Source organism: Lacerta agilis, chromosome 1 (assembly GCF_009819535.1).
Source record: "Lacerta agilis isolate rLacAgi1 chromosome 1, rLacAgi1.pri, whole genome shotgun sequence".
NCBI classification, from domain to species: Eukaryota; Metazoa; Chordata; class Lepidosauria; order Squamata; family Lacertidae; genus Lacerta; species Lacerta agilis.
The window spans coordinates 83,335,718-83,353,039 of record NC_046312.1 but is presented as its reverse complement, the minus strand read 5'-3'; the positions used below and the strand labels follow the sequence as shown (position 1 = coordinate 83,353,039).

General features: G+C 47.9%; 1 protein-coding gene across 1 annotated transcript; it reads left to right on the top strand.

The window, feature by feature from the left end:
* Window positions 1-5,259: 5,259 nt before the first annotated feature.
* On the top strand, window positions 5,260-15,951 carry LOC117052990. Its single transcript, XM_033160442.1, has 7 exons — window positions 5,260-5,971; window positions 9,648-9,854; window positions 10,826-10,996; window positions 11,649-11,780; window positions 13,128-13,300; window positions 14,036-14,302; window positions 15,542-15,951. Exons 1-7 carry the CDS (start codon window positions 5,485-5,487, stop codon window positions 15,737-15,739), a joined length of 1,635 nt encoding a protein of 544 aa, XP_033016333.1. The 5' UTR covers window positions 5,260-5,484; the 3' UTR covers window positions 15,740-15,951.
* Window positions 15,952-17,322: the final 1,371 nt, after the last annotated feature.

Here is a 17,322-nt window from a genome sequence, read left to right as displayed (position 1 = left end):
CTTGTTCTTTGTTTTCCTTTCCAGATTGGGTGGGTGGGTGGGAAGGAGTTGTTTGGGTTTCTCTAAGAAAATGCTCAGCATTTGGGAGTGGGAATAGCAATTCTAGTATACTGTCCCCCTGTGCTGCTCAGGAGTAGCATGGCAAAGCGTGTAGACTAGTCCAGGGGGATTAACTTCATGCCAGGCAATTTTTAAGTCATGATTTATGGTAACAACATTTTCCAGTTGTTTTGTTTTTTAATCAAGTTTCCATTTTGAAATGCATACACTTCCAGAACAAGCATGCACATTATCCGGTTGCCAAAAGAAATAAAATCAATTGATTTGCAGTGAAAGAGAGCTTTTATGCAACCTAAAAGCCTAGTTCAAATCCTTTGGTTATGCAAGCCAATATTATTTGCTGAAAGACCAGACTTGCTCTCTTTTTCTTCTCTCTGTACGCATGCATGGATACTAAGGAAGATGTTTTGCTTAAAGGCTGACGCACGCTGCTCTGAAAGTAAAATTTTAGAATTGGACAAAAGGGCATGGATAGGATTGGGCTGCAAGGGCCTTCTAAAATTTCATAAGCAAGGGCTCATAGTGGGCAAAATGAGGTTCATTCAGGACTTGGGCAATAGCCCAAGTGGTAGAGTTGTATATGTTCATAACTTGAAACTGAACACATTGCACAGCTCAGGTAGTTGGATAGCATGCGGTTGGAAAATACAGTAGCTCAGTGGATGATTAGGATGGCATTTCTTGGCTCCTCATGCCTTGGATAACCCTGGATCCAGGAAGAAGCCCACAATCATAAATGCAATATTTTATTTTTATATTTGTTTCCTACATAGAAGTGCACCTGAAGTATCAGGTGACAGCTGTGTTCAGTTTTTGGTAGGTGTGATTAACCTAGTGAAATGCTTCAACAGAAGTTCTCTGCAATGGGGCTCCCTCCTGTGCCTCCAAAAATCGGCTCTGGAGATGGGAGAACCCCCAGAACAGTGAGGGAGGGGGGATCGTTCCATCTGGCAAGCTGATAAACTTGCACAGACAACATTTTTAATAGTGCAATGTTGGATTTGGCCCATTGTGTTTGGTACAATTTAGGTGTAAGCTTTGAACATTTTAGTTTTTTATTTTGAACTCATTTGTTTAAAATAAAGTTATTTTAGCCACCATATATATAAAATTGAATTTAAATAAAGCTTTTCAAAAATTTTAATTGCCAGGAATGGGGAATGATTGAACAAAAAGCTTTTTGATATTTTACAGCAAGTATAATAGCGTAGCAGCAATGTTATCTGAGGATGGAGCAGGTGGATGCAGGGATATGGTCCCAGCAGCTGTCATTTGCAGCATAGTTAGGGCATCTGCCTAGAGAATGGAAAATGACCTTGAGCTAAAACAAGCCTTCAGGACGTGGTAGGCACCAAGCTGAATCCATCCCACCTGCCATCCAAGGCAAACCACAGGACTGAAATCTGTATTTCCTGCCTTCCTGAGATGGGAGAAATGGAAGGCTGTAGAACACTTGGGAGGCAGCCATAGGCAGTTGATGGGCTGTGTTCGGCTAGCTGCATCATAAATGGTGCAGGTTTGGCCTAAAACGTTGAGAGGTAGGTAGATAACCTGTAGCCCTCCATATTTCTTTTTTTCTGACGTTTTCCAAAATTTCACACATGCATTTCAACACATAATAAAACCACACACCCCCAAACTTCCTACCCCCTTTTCCATGGTGTTTCTGTGTCTCTCCTTCTGCTGCGCTGTCTTCTGTCTCTTAAACCTTAACAAAACTACTAGAATATATATATCATATAATTTCCAAACATTTAACATTCCTACATATCTTATACAATATTTTTGGACTTCCATCATCTAAAGATTTCTAATCTTCATAACTTAATCTTGTATTTTCACAATTTCACTATTACTTTTAATAATCTATAACCAATTATCATTTTCCTAAATTCTCTGTAATATTTCATATAGTGCTCCTTACAAAATTTCTTGCAAACCTGCTAGCGTAATTTTTTGTTTACAATTGCTTTTCAAATAATTCTCAAATTTCTTCCAATCCTCCGAGAACCTCTGATCCAGTCGGCTTTGAATTCTCCCTGTCATCTTAGCCAATTCTGTGTAGTCCATTAACTTCATCTGCCACTCTTCTATCGTTGGTAATTCTTGTTTCCATTCTGTGCCAATAGTACTCTTGCTGCTGTCGTATATAAAAAAATTATCTTGCCTACTAATATCCTCACCTACAATACCAAGTAAAAAAGCTTCTGTTCTTTTTATAAATATATATTGTAACATCTTTTTCATCTCATTATATATCATTTCCCAGAATCTTTTCACTTTCTTACAATCCCACCACATGTGATAAAACGTTCCTTCTTTTTCCTTACATTGCCAACATTTATTGCTTGTTTTATACATTTTAGCTAATTTTACTGGTGTGATATACCATCTGTACATCATTTTCATTATATTTCCTTTCAAAGCATTACATGCAGTAATTTTTACTCCTTCTTTCTTCAATTTCTCCCAGTCCTTTTAATTGTATATTATACCCAAAATCATTGGCCAAAACTACTATAACTTTTAATCTCTTCTGTTGCTTATGGTTGAAATCCTGCTCGCGTGTTCATCCTACAATAATATTTAGCCCTCCATATGTTCTTGACTACAGTTCCCATCATCCCTGACCATTGTCCACCCTGGCTCTGCCTGCTGGGACATCGAGCTCTCAGCACCTTATTGCAGTACTTGTGAATGGAACATGCAGGAATACTGTGACTGAATGCAGGGCCTCTCCTGGACTTACTGGACCGAGTCATAGGATGTTGGTGGCAACAGCAGCAGCAACCATTGTGAAAAATTGCTACTTGAACCAACAGGAAGGACAGAGATCTTCTCAAACGTAGGGACTTTAAAGTTAGTTGCAAAATTGATCTAATTTCCTAGGCCAACAACTGTCCCAGATTACTTAAATAGAGGCAGAAGGTGATAAGCTTATAAACACAGGTTTCTCAGCATCACAAGGTGAGAATTAAAGATCAAGGGAAGACAGGGTCAACTCTGATTACTGTAACACTGGACATTTCAAATCCAATGCTCAAGTTAACGGGCAATAATTTGATTTCTGTTGTACCAGAAACAACAGCCACTAATCTTTATTTTAAATACTGAGACAAATCAGTTATCAGTGGTAATCTCTTGCTGTGAAAAGAAAGAAAAATGGAGGGAACCCTTCAACTCACTTTAGAGGCTAAGTGGTTTATTGCATTTGCAATAGAGATAGACCAATTAACTTCAGAGGCACTTCTGCACTTGTTCTTTTCTAAACAACAAAAAACCAGAGTCTGATACTTAAAAAAAATCCAACCCTGTTGCATCCTAATTGCCCTTTGTGCTGTGATGTTCTGTCAAGCTGAAATGCTCTTGGTCTATTAATTTCTGGAGGTGACCTTCAATTTCTGAAAGTGAGGCTCTACTTTTGTTAATGCCCCCCTCAGCAGCCAGCAGTGCTGCAACAAAGTGTTGATGTACTCCTCACAACAGAAATAACGAATATTTCTCCCCGTCTCTTGCACACTGCTCTTAATTCCATGCTTTACAATGGCTACATTCCTGGAGGCCCTATGTGAGAGAGTTTGGTAACTCCATTTTTTTAATTAAAAAATTCACATTTTAAACTCGCCATCATGACTACAAGAATAAAATAGGTGACACTTCTGGTTCTCAGATAGTAAGCACATTCATGCATGAATAAGCAGCATTTTGTTGAAGAAAGGGATAATGTGTTTTTAAAGAATAATAATAATGAGTCAAGCATCTGTAATCATGTGCATGCCCAACCTGCAGTCCCTTATCTTTTTGTATGAAGAATGAAAGGATCCTATCTTTCTTTGGCGATCGATCACTCGTAGCTGAGTAAGATTGTCTTCCATAAAGTTTTAACAATGAGTCTGTAAGTGACTGTGGAGGCCAATTCTGGATCCATATGTCCTTCCACAGTGGGGACATTGGTTTCCAGGCGGGAGTTGATCACGGTGTGGATTTGCCAAGCGTGCCTTCCTCTTAGCATGTTTCTCCCTTGAATTCTGAGTTCGAGTGAGTCCAGTTGGGCTCCATCGTGCCCCTTTCCGTCCAAGATGCTGATGCCAGGCCTATTTACTGCTCCCCCATCTGCCACTCTTGGGATGGTCATTTGTCCTCCCTCCCCTCAAGCTTCAGGGCATTGGACTCTGGCCCCACGGCCGGCCCTATCTGCAACACTGATGTTCTTTGGGACACAGTGGGACTTATTTCCGAGTAAACATGCGTGGGTTTGCACTCTATCAGGGTGCGGAACAACAGGGTCAGAACGCGTCCAATGTGGGGCCTGCAACCGAGGAAAGGGCTCTATCGCTGCCATCGTAGGGCGTCCAGGTCAGCGCATGACGCTCCGGACCCAGGCAGCCGCAGCAGCAGCAGCTCCCAATTAAGCCTGCAGATAACAAAAACACGAGTGCGCGTGCACATTCTGGGGCAGCCGCCTTCTTCCCGCCCCGTCGGTCGGGCCACCGGCTACAATAACAGCGAGAGAGGGATCGGAGCAATGTACAGAACAGTTCGGCATCGGGGGATGAAATCGGAAGAGCTCTTTCGGCAATCCAAATAATTCGGTTTTCCCCAGCACAGGGCGCGCCTCCGTCCAAGTCATGCTCACCTTCATTCATTCATGAAAGAGCCGTTGTTGCCTTCAGAAGCACAGTGTTCAATATATACCGGCTGTGAACTTGGATTGTTTCAATTCAGGTTTAATAAGAGGGAAGTAACACGGATCCCACCCGCGAGGTCTCGCCCCTCCGGGTCTTCGCATGAAAGGGAGGTGCACACACTGAGCTTATGCTCAAGAGTTCTGTGCCCCTTAGAACGATGTTTCCATTAATTGGAATGGGAAACAGGAAAGCCACACTAACAGCCCAAGCCTTACCACTTCTACTCAGATATAAACCCTCGAGAATTCAATGGGCCAGGTGGGAATTGTTGCGTAAGATTCTACATTGACTCTACTTTTTGTGAGGGGGGGGGGAGGTAGACCTGGATAATGTTTGGAGGCCCTTTCCTTCATTGTTGCTGTTGCTGTACAATTTTCAGGGCTGGGCCAGTTTAGAAGTTTGACCGGCAGGCGCCCAACTGGGGGTGTCTGTCTATCTGTCCTGGTGGGTTCTTGTCGTTCTCCATGTGGAGAGCAGACGAGGGCGCCGGGAGAGGAACGAGCAGCCCCGTCGGAGAGAAGCAGCAAGGGCAGCAGGGTGGGGCAATAGGAGCTGCCCAGGAAGCAGCAAAAGGGGACGCGGGGCTTGGAGGGACGCAGTCCTTGGCTCCCCCCACCCGCAGCCACCTCCGTCTCCTCCTCCTCCTGTCGGGGCAGGGCGGGGACTCGGAGCCCCGCTCGCCGGGCAGAACGCGCGGAGCTGCTGCGGGGCACACGGCGAGGGCTCCAGCCGCCCCATGGCCCCGCTGCTGTTGGCGCTGGCCGCTGCCTCCCTCGCTTGGACGTGCGCGGCCGCCCCGTCGGGGAACCGCTTTTCCGAGGCGCGGGTGGCGCGCTGGGCGGCGGCGGCGCTTCGGCACGTGGCGGCGGCGCAGTGTCCCGAGCGCGGTGGGCTCTTGCCGCGGCCGCAGTGCCAGCGTCTGGCGCGCCTTTCCCAGGGGCCTGGGCCCGCCGTCTATGTCTCCGAGCCCGCCCGCCCGGGCCACAAGGTGCGGGCGCTGCTGCCCGACGGCTGGGGAGACAGGCCCGGAGCTCCGCCCTTCGTGGCCGGCCGAAACCAGAGCGGCAGCCCGCTGCGCCCCACCGGCGCGCCCTCCGCGCAAGACGCCATCCTTGTTCTGGACCCCACCCCGGGCGCCAACTTCGGCCACCCGCTCCTGCTCTTCTATGTCGACTTCAACGTCAGCCCGCGCCGATGCCGAAGCCGCGACAGCCTCTACGTGGGTGAGTGAATGCCTCATCCTCAAGCCACGCGCGCCCCGTGGACGACCACTCCCAGCAGAGAACATATTGGCTTGCTCCCATATCACCCCAGGCTTCCTATTTCCTCCCGTTCCATAGTGCCAGGACCCAGATCAGATCTGGCATTTGTGCTCAAATCTGCCCGCATCTCAACGCTATAGGAGCAATCCTATAGAGGAGACTGATCCTAAGCATATGCAGAACGCCTTTCCTTCGTTGCTGTGTAACCGCCCCCAGCATCTGCTCTGCTCTGTAAAGGCGTCCACATCAGATGACCCGGCATAAAATAAAGTGGTTTAAAACAAACGTCGTACAGCGGTTAGATATGAGATCCAGTCATATCTGAGGCCCAGTGCCCCTCTGGTTTGCCCCTACCCTTCTCTTCCCCAAGATTCAGTATCCCAACTGCTGCACCCTGTGACCCGCCTTATCCTCGGGACATTCTTTTCTCACGAAAATTACTGGCTGGTTTATGCACCTTAATCCTCCTCCTGGTGTTCTTCCTCATGCACTGGATCACCTCTTCAGATATTCTGTAGCTTCTTTTTCAGCATCGCTTCGGGCAGAGTGCCCTTTGCCCCTGTATCTTAAAAGACAGGGAAGAGAATGTTGGGACGGGAGATAAACTGTCCAATAAAGTTTCCACTGAGGATGGGCTAAGCCGCTAATGGAATTAATTAAAAACAGTTTGTTTGTTTGTTTGTTTGTTTGTTTGTTTGTTTGCTTGCTTGCTTGCTTGCTTGCTTGATTAAAAGCATTTCTAGGCTGCTTAATATTAAAAACCTCTAAACAGTGTACAGAAATCCACAAAAAAGAATAATTAGAAAGTATCCTAAAAACAGATAGAACATTAAAAAAACAACGCAGGAAAACAGTTATTATAGAATCAGGGATTCAGGAAAAGCTTGAACCAAAAGATACGTCTTTTCAAGAAAATCAACTGATGGATGATATACTTCAGGTATGGCAGAGGGAGAGACATTCCGCAATGTAGGAACAATGGGGTTGCAAGACTATGTCCTCCCGGATAAGAGTGATTTGGGGTCTCCACCTTGTGACTTGTCTCAGTTGCTCGAGGGATCTAGTTGCCTGCTCTTCAGTAATCCTGGCTCTTCCTCTTTTCCAGACACTGATTTCCATGGTAGGAGCTAAAAGCAGGGTAGGGGGTTTGGTGTGAGATGTGAGGAGCACCTGCTTATAAACGACTGGTATTTGGGTTTCCTCTAATGATCCTATGAGCCAGTGAGATCTGGAAGGAAGGCTGTCTGGCTTCTCCAGCGTCCTCCTTTCACTTATGCTCCTGTTCTCATCTCCTTTGCCTTCCACACACATGCTTTTATAACTGCAATTGGTAAGTGCAGTTGAGACTGTCAGGAGACTCTCACAGTGTCTCCTTTCCATCAACGAGTTGTGTGTGACGCTGTCCCTAGCTCAGTGTGTTTGTGTCAGTCCTGTATGCAGTGGCATCCTGAGACCATTCTGCAGGGGTTACTCGGATAATTTGGGATAGCCAAGAGAGAGGATCTACTGCTGGAGGGGCACCTCCAGTTCACTCCTGATCCTGGGACTGTCTGACTGTCTCCATCCCTACAGCCTTGATGGGCTCTCTGGAGTCTAATGAGCTTCTGTAATCTCAAGGCAGAGGTGGCATCAGAGGAAGCGTCTGGCACAGGAAAGTGTTATAAGGTGCTGCAGTGTAAAGGATGACAGGTGGGAGGCTCAGTTGGGTGGAATCTCTCTCGGCATGACAGTAATTGATGGGCTAATACTCAGGGTGTCTTTCAGGGCTTAGTTTGAATCAGGGTTTAGCGCTTTGAACACAGGAATCCCAGAATCTGTGATATAAGATATGTGACGGGCGGAAATCAGCCAAATACTTGTGCTAGTTCAATAGGATTCCCTCCCCCCTGTGCCATCCCCAGATCTGATCCAGAGGGTTGAGGGAACACCCAGAACAGATTTAGGGGGTGTGCAAAGGGGAGGAGAGGGAGAAAGCCTCTCCTTGTGCAAGGAGAATTCCTTGCTCTTCGGTGCTGAATACAACTCAAGGAGTTTATCTGAGCCCAGGGAGCGTTTCCTTCACATCAGTCTTTCTTGCTGATGTTGAAAAGTAGGATTGTTGCTCTAATCCTAAACCGTCTCACCTGAGAGTAAGCTCCATTGAATTCAATAGGATTTGCTTCTGGGTAGACATAGTAGTGTTAGTTAGACATGCTTGGTTAATTAATTGATTTGTTCTATGTAAATGGAGAAATAAAAATAATTCTGAAAGGGGGAAAAGCATCCTTAAAAAGAAATATATTTATGTGCATTAATGTATATTGCAAGTCCCATATTAGAAGAGATTTTCACTCATGTGGCTGAGACAACAGAGGAATGCATCTTCTTTCTTTTAAAAATAACTAACCTTCATTATTTTAAAATGATTAACTTTTTTACTTTTTATCATGGACTCCTTTTTTAGCTTATCAAAAATGTGTTTTACTCCATCAACCTTGTCAACCTTGTGAATTAATTGGCCAAGCATTGCAGCCTAACCGGCAACCAATTATTTTCTCTTTTCCTATCCTCTCCATTTTTTTGGAGGGAGTTTTATATTCCATACTTTACACCTCTAGGAGGAAATCCTCTTTTATTCTGCTTGGGAAGACAAGAGTCTGACTTGGTTCTGCACAGTTTACAGTAGAGACATAGTGTGCAGGGGCGATTATGGCTTGTTGCTGGGTTTTGTTTTGTTTTAATGTATTTTTACTGAAGTTTTAAATAATATATACAAACAAGAATGCAAAAAAAAAATATTATGAACCCCCAGCAAACCAGCAGGGAAATGGTCATAAACAGTATATAATAAGACAAAATGAAGAAAAACAAGATGTATATTTTCTCTCATCTTTCCACAGGGTTGATGAATGCTCTATAAACTGCTCATCAATCACAGCTGAAGCAAAGATTCATTCCCATCATCTGTTCAACAGAATCTAATAATCTGTTGGAACCTTTTTGAACTCTGCTTGTCCCACAGAGAAATTAAGAAAATTAAACTATGCACTAAAATAAAATAATAATGTATATATATTATAATATATAATATCTATTATTCTGTGTCCAGGGCAGCTGTCTACCAGCTCCATCTGGTACACCAGCTGAGACCCTGCCTGCCTGCGGACTGTCTCGCCAGAGTGGTGCATGCTCTGGTTGTCTCCCATTTGGACTACGGCAATGCGCTCTGTGTGTGGGCTACCTTTGAAGGTGACTGGGAAACTACAGATTGATGACTGGGAACGGCCACCAGGACATATAACACTAGTGCTGAAAGACCTACATTGGCTCCCAGTACATTTCTGAGCCCAATTCGAAGTGTTGATGCTGACCTTTAAAACCTCAACCTTTAAATGGCCTCAACCCTGTATAACCTAAAGGAGCATCTCCACCCCCGTCGTTCAGCCCAGACACTGAGGTTCAGCTCTGAGGGCCTTCTGGCGGTTCCCTCATTGCAAGAAGCGAAGCTACAGGGATCCAGGCAGAGGGCCTTCTCGGTAACCGCACCAGCTCAATGGAATGATGTCAAGGAAATAAACAATGATCTGACTTTTAGAAGACACCTGAAGGCACTTTCTCGGCAGGTTTTATTCCAGAAATGTTTGTTCTTTGCCTGCAGGCGGCTACGAATGTTTGATTCCAGCCCAGAGGAGCCGCTGTGAGAACCAGCTGAAGCGCCGGCCGGGTCGTGGCAAGGCAAGGAGCCAGCGGTCTGCGGGACGCATCCGCCGCGAGGAGCCCCCTGTCGGTCTCTGTGAGATCCATTTCCTGCCCATGGTAGTGGTGGCACAGGACCCCAAACACCTGCAAAAGCTGAACTGTGTAGGTAAGTCCCTGGATTGGATGGACAGTGGGGTGGGCAGGGCTACAGGATCAGGATTGTTAACCACAAAGGCGACCCCCCCACTTTCAGGATTTAGGAAGTCCAAAGGCTGGTAAGTGGGCAGTGGAGGAAGAAGGGATGCAGCAGGTAGATGACACAGTCTGGCGCAGTGGTTAGATTGTCGGGTTAGGACTTGGGAGACCGAGGTTCAAATCCCCACTCAGCCTTGAAGCTCATTGGGTGACCTTGAGCCAGTCACTTTCTCTCAGCCTAACCCACCTGGTTGTGAGGACAAAATGGGAAGGGGGAGAACAATGTGCACCACCTTTTTATGTATTTATTTCAACAGTTTATATACCGCTTAACACCTTAGTCCCTAAGCAGTGTACAGTAAGATTAAAAAGATACACTAATCAGTTAAAACTGTAAAAAACAAACAAACCAGAAAACTTTCTTAAAGTGCCTGCTGAAACAGAAAAGGTCCTCAATAGGTGTTGGAATCTCAACTGGAAGGGAGCACCACAGAACTGGAACTTAATTGTCCCAAGTTTGCCCTTGGCCTAGGGCACCTCAACTCACCAATCATGTTCTTATTTCCTGTGTCCAGAGGTGGATTAACTTTGAAACTAATGAAGTATGAGCTTCAGGGCCCTGAATCCTGGCAGCGCCCCAGAAGTAACTTCCGTCCCCATCGCTTTTTTTTAAAAAAAGGGTCTCTTAGACTCAATATGAGTGGATTCATTTTTTGTTGTATATATTTCAATAATCCCAAGGTCTGAGAGTCCATAGCGCAGATGTTGTAAAGGTTTGGCGATCTGTTGTGGAACGACCCCATTGAAGATGATAACAGTGGTTACCCAGACCTCGGTGTGAAGGGGCCCCCATGACAGTTCAAGTGTCTTTCTGGGTCTGCTCCATGGGCCTGAGATTCTCTGCCCTCCTGCTGTCCTGCTACACTTCCTTTTCTTTCCCAGATCTCCGTGGATACAGCCCCTGCCCGGAGCCCCTGCCCCTTGCGAGCTCCAGCTCCACAGCTGCTTACTGCGAACTCAACAAGAACACGCGGCGATGCCACCGGCAGCAGCTTCCACTGCACAAGTCTTGCCGCATGTACCAGACATGTGACCACGCTGTGCTGATTGCAGGTGAGAAGTGGCGCCTGGGGGCTGCGAGGAGCTGCTGGTTCTGGGAATCTGAAGCCATCAGCGGTGTGAGGTGAAATTTTCCCTAGGGTAACAGTTAGGGCCAGGGGCACAAGCGTGTGAGGATGATTGTGGGAGGGGGCGACATTGTGTGAGAGAGAGCATCGCACCTCCCTCCCTAAGCTGGCAGAAGCTTCCTGGGCTTTGGGAACGAGGTGCCAGGCTTTAATACTTTAATATTCTAATTTAGTGGGGACATTTAGGGGACTAGCCTAGTCCCCCAGTCCACTGACTACACACCACTGCAAGCCATTGCTCTTGGCCAGCGGATGGACGAGGGTGAATCTGATTGGAGGCTCAGCCTTGTGCTGAGTCAGCCGATTGGTCCACCTAGCTGATTATTGGCCGCTCTGATTGGCAGTGGCTCTCCAAGGCTTCAGGCAGCGGACATGCCCAACCCTACCTGGGGACGCCAGGGATTGAACCCGGGTCTTTCTGTGTACATGCTCTGCCACTGAGCTACAGCTTTGTTCTACTGGGCATGAACTTAAAGGGCCCCTTTGCTCCTTGAGGAGCACTATGCCCTTTGCAACCAGCTTCAGACTCTCCTCCACCACGTTTTTTTCCTGGATTGCTTACTGTGCTTCTCCCCCAGGAGGCTGGCAGGAGCAGGTCACCTACCCCCGCCATGCGCAGAACCTACTGCTCTTCTACCAGATGCTTCGACGGAACGGCTTCCGCCAAGAGCACATCAAGGCCTTCTTCGCGAGCGAGGGGCAGGCCTCAGGTACCAGCACAAAAGAGAGCTAGCTGTTGGCTGCAAGTGTGGGACGGGGCTCTTGGTTTCCTGTGGGGGGGTCACTTTTCAGTGCCCATAGGTAGGGCTGGGTGATAATTTGGTTTTCATTGTTGTGATATATCGCCAGCTAAATATTGTGATAGACTGATATATCACAATGTCTAAATTAAGGAGGAAGCAGGAGATAAGGAGGGGAGAAAGAAGCAGTCAAGATACTTTGCCTGGCCCTACAGCTGAGCAAGTCCTCATGCCACTCCTGCTCACGTGAGCTGGAGGGACTTACTTAAATTTCAGCATCAGCTAGCTTCACAAAACCATGCTTTCTGCTGGCTGCTTCCAGGCACACACACACACACACACACACGGGAAGGAAGAGCACCTGCTCATTCAACTCAGGGAGACACAGAAGCACTGGGTGATTTCCTGGTTTTTCCAATATTGTGATTTTTGCATAATGCGCGTGCACACGCACGCACACGCACAGTGATTCACGATATATTGCCGGGTCACTTATTTTGAAACAGTTATCACAATGTGGCCGGAAACCAGTTTTGGATGATATATCAATATATCCCCCTAGCCCTACTCGGGGGTGTCTGGATGCCATGAGCTGCTCTTCAGAGGCAAGACTGTTCCTGGCACTTCCTTATTCCTGCCACCAAGTGTATTGCATTTCAGAGTGTTACCTTACTTGTTCATCCCACTTGAGAAAATGCTGGGTGTGAATGCATAAGCCCTGGTGAAATCTAGCCTTTGGGTTACATGTCCCTGCAAAAATTACAGGCCTGCACGGCATGGACCAAACCACCTGTGGGGCATTTTGCAGAGTGGGCTAATGAGGGAGCCTAGCAAATATTCCCATGCTGCTCCCAACTCTGGCGCCTTCCCAGATGGGCAGGATGTGGTGGCAGGGAGCAAGTGGCGGTAGGAGGAATGAGGATGCCACAGGGAAGGTGTTCCCAAACTGTGGTCAAGCTTCTTTCAGGTGGTTCGCATTAAATACTCAATTGTATCTTCATGCTTCTTCATTTTTCTTTCCTTGCGGTTTTTTACATTACAATTTGAATCAACAGAATGCAATAAAATGCAACATATAAGAAGGACTCAGAATACAGCTTGAAAAATCAGGCAGCACCAAGCATGGTGTATTATTCCAATTGGTACAACAGGCAGAAAAAAAAACATTAAGTGGTGTGCCAAGACCGATCGTTTTTGGGTGGTCTGTGGCGGGAACTGCTGCTTTGGTGTATGAGACTGGAGTGGGTTGGAGGGAAGAAGCAGACCTTTGGGACACGGGATTAGCAGATCCCTCTCTCCCTCTTCTTTTCTGGACAGTGAATGTGGAGATGGGCGACGTGCACCCAGCCACCGAGAAGCTGGCCATTCGCTCCCACCTGGCCCTGGTCTGCAGGAGCCTCCACTGCGCCGACTCGCTGGTGCTCTACCTCAACAGCCCAGCAGCCAGCGATGGCACCATGCTGCTGTGGGATGCCAACCGTAATGGCATTGTAAGTGGGGGGTCAGGGCTGGAAGCGAGGGAGAGGCTATCTAGGAGGAGTAGGGCAGCACTTGCCCATGGAGCCGCCAACATTGGCTGTCCCAGTAACCTGCCTAGCCGAGCAGGGAATGGGGATGCTAACAATATAAAGGAGAATTTCACTCTTGCATTTATCACAGGGGGATAAGCCATGATCAATTGCTGGCAGGGAGCAGTGAAGTAGGGGTGCCAAGTAAACCCAACTGGGGCAGGAAAATGCAGGATGGCTGCCTAAGATGCTTGTGCACACATACAAAGCGGCCCCAGCCCTTCTCAAAGGGCTGCATTTGGCCATTTGCCAAGTTTCCTTTGGGGTTTCCTAGGCTGGAAATGGAAAGTGAAGTGAGCCACTTTTGCAGAGGGGTGGAGGAGGTCATCATCCCACCTGTCCCAGCATGTCCTGGGAAGCCCGACCGGAGGAAGGAGAGATGCTGACAGAACTGCAGGTGGAGGCTGCAGCGCTCTCCTCTCATCTGTTCCCTTCAAAGGGCCGTCCAGCTCTTTCATGTGTGCCTGCAGGGAGAAAACAACGCCGGCCTTTGCAGTGGGTGCTCGCCCTGTCTTGCTCTTTCCCATTTAATCCGCTCCTTTTAACTCCCAGGCAGTGGAATCCCCTTGATCTCCCAACTGTGGAGTGGGGAGGGGTGTGCGTGTGTGTCTGTGACCAAGGGGCAGGTGCTGATGAGCTGTCCCTTCCCTCTAACAGGCAGATCCTAAGGAGCGGTACCCGATCTCGGAGCTGCTAGCAGACTTGGAGAGCTGCAATGCTCGCCGGGTTCTCCTCTTCCTTGACCAGAGCTATCCGGGGCCACTGACAAAGAAGCTGCGGGCATCACGGCGCCATCACAACGTGGTGCTCATACGTAGCCCCACCACTGCCACTGCCACCACTACCGCCAGCGGTGGGTCGGCTTTTGCAGAGTTTTGGGCCGGACTGCAGCCTGACCAGTGCCTCCTCCAGCATTTGTTGCCGGTAAGTGCTGTGGAAGGAAGGTGGGCCGTTGATTGTTCGGTGTCCAAGGCTTGGTGTTTGCAGAGCATAGGAACATAAGGAGTCAGGCTAATTGTTCAATGTTGTCTACTCTGGCAGTGGCTCTCAGGTTTCATGCCTGCTGCCAGATCCTTTTAACTGGAGACACCAGGTTTCGAACCTGGTACCTTCTGCATGCATATGCTCTGCCACCAAATTATGGTCCCTCAAGAGATGCCAAGGATGCATTTGTTTGTTCTGGACATAATACCAGGAGGCTCAAAATAGTGACTAGGAAGCCCCTGTCCTCACATTGCTTTTTGGCAGGTGGCATTAGCAACAGGTGTCTCTCCAGTTCAAAGTGGCTGCTTCTAGTGGTGGCCTCACTAACAGGGTGGCAGGACTCCCTGGGCTCTACTCCCAGTTCCAGGGGAGGGGAGTAGGGACATTGGTGCTTGGCCAGTTAACATAGATGAAAACTGACCTGTGCTGTGTAGCAAGTTCAGGGCAGATCACAGCTCTTGGTAAGGCCAAACCATCTTATGCACCATCTTGCAACCAGTCTGGTTTTTCCTCTGTGTGTAGGGAAAGAGTTGGGAATCAATTGGGCAGCACGATAGACTGAGAAATAAATGCTTAGGTGTAGAGGCAGCAATGCTGAAAACTAGAACTTGGCAAATGGCCAGAGCCAACCTTTGCTCATGTAACTGACACACAGGCCACCTGTGATGACAATTAGAGAATGACATCTGAAGTTTGTGGAAGCTAGCTTGCACTAAAGGAGTCTTTTGATGTGCAATATGGCACCTTTGGAAAGAAAAATGTGTGTTTTGTTACATCCCACCCAATTAGTTTTACTGCTCAAAAGAAGACCATTGCCATTAAAAGGAAAAGGAAAAAAAGGTGTGTACATTCAAGGTAGATTAAACTGAGTTTTTTAATCAAGTGCAATGGATCCAAGCTAAATTGGTTAATTCCAACTGATGGCACAGGGTTGGATGCAACAAACTAAAGGAAGTCACTTGAAACATACCATTTTTTAGAGCATGTGGAAGCCAGCCAGATGGCCTTAATTCAGTTTGCTTTACTGGCCATCCTTACAGGCCGATTGTATAAGATACTGAGATAATGTACCTGAAACACTGATGCGTTGGAAGTGCTATATAAGCATTGGTGCCGACGATGGATTGAGTTGTGGCCCAGGGCAACCTTAAGTGAAGCAATCTCTCTCATTCCTTGCAGGTGGGTCCGTGGTCTGCAGTCTTTGGCTCGGGCACCACAGCCCAGCTGCTCAACGTCTCATTAGCAGGGGCGCCCTGCCACTCTGTGCCACCCCTGGGGGAAGAGGAGCGCCAGCGCCGCTACCAAGGCTGCCAGAACCTTCCCACCATGTTGTGGTACCAGAGCAGGCACCAGCAGCTGCAGCAGGATGACGACTGAGCCTCAGCAGGGTGCTGCCTTGGGACTTAACTCAAGATTGGAGCCCCACTGACCCTTCCCCCCACCCCCCATGAGGTTCTTCTTGGCTTTGGAGGACATGGGTGGCGTTAGCAATAGCTAACAGACAGGATTGTTGCTGTGCAAACTGCCGCACAGGACCCTCAAAAGCCGTTTCCGGCAGCCACAGCTAAAAGGGGAAGCCGGGTACACAGACACACACACACAGACACACACACACACACACACACACACACACACACACACACACAAATATATATAGCCAAGCCTATTCTGGCATCTTCAGATATGGCCAAGCATGCAGACAGAAGCAGTAGGGTGACAATCATTGCTAGACTAGTAAGTAAGGGCACCACAGAAGTATGGGAAGAGCAAGTGGGGAACAGTAGCTGCCCTAATGCAGACAGTGTGCTGCACAAGCACCTGCCCCCCCCCAATATGACAGTTTCCTCTCCCCCCCCCCTTTCACTTTGGAGCTAAAGTTGAAGGACTCTTGCATGTAAACCCTAAAGCACCCTCCTGCTGAGAGAGATTGTGGAATGGGGAATGTGGTGTAAATCAACCAGCCCCTTGAATAAAAGGGCCGCTGTTCTTAGCTTCCTCCTTCAGTTGCTGTTTTAACTTGTTGTGGTGCCTTCTTGGAGTTAGAAGCAGTAAGGCGACGAACTCATGTCTGACACTGCAAAGATAAAGCTGAAACTGATCAGAACTAGGGATTGGCTCCTTTTGCCTTCTGTGTCTGTGTTACTCTCTCCAGCTCTAGGCCCACGGATAGTTCTGTCTAGGGACAGAATTCCCAGAGTCTTGGCCAGGGCCACCATCGCTTGCCCACACAACCCAAGACTGCCTGGAGCTGAATAGCTTAACAGTAGGAACCATTTAGGTCCTTCTGAAAGCGGCCTCCTTAGAGCCACCAAACAGAAAAGCAGCTACCTGGGAGATGGAGAGACGTCTCTTATTATTTTTCTGTGCCCTGCTCTTCCTTTCTACCCTGTCTCCGTGACTCCAGGTCCCCTCTTGTTTTTCCACGTCCTTGCAGTCAAGGGATCCAAGCAAACCCGACCCATTTTGATATTTAACACAGCATGAGAAGCACTTTCTCTCTGCTCTCCGTTGTGCAGAAGTGAGAAGGGTCTCCATCCCATCTGTCAGCCAAAACTCCTTTGAGATAGGGAACCTGTTGTTGTCAGCATGACTCCCAAGCTCCCAGCATGGCCCAATAAGGATGATGGGAGTTGGGGTCTGGCAACATCTGGAGGGGGGCATGGGGTTCGTTACCCTAACCCTTTTCAAATCCTTCTCCCCCACAGGCAAAACTAAAAACGGCATCCATGGATCTGAAAACACTTTTTTGAGTTTATGAAAATTAAAACGGGACACCTCAAAATCAGAACTTACAAAAACACACACACAGCCTTTCTGCAGGCTTCTCCCTCTGTGGTTGTATACAAAGTGCTGGCAAACGTTCATGCATGCCCCCCACCTCCACACCCCATTCATCTTTGCAAGGGAAGACATTTTGCTGGGGAGAACGGTAGGGCAAGGCAGCCCTGGTCCCTGCCTCC

Coding starts and splice junctions, on each gene's coding strand:
- LOC117052990 (XM_033160442.1), top strand. CDS start 5,485: ATGGCCCCGCTGCTGTTGGCGCTGGCCGCTGCCTCCCTCGCTTGGACG. Junction 9,855..10,825: donor GCAAAAGCTGAACTGTGTAG/GTAAGTCCCTGG, acceptor TTTCTTTCCCAG/ATCTCCGTGGATACAGCCCC. Junction 13,301..14,035: donor ATGCCAACCGTAATGGCATT/GTAAGTGGGGGG, acceptor TCCCTCTAACAG/GCAGATCCTAAGGAGCGGTA.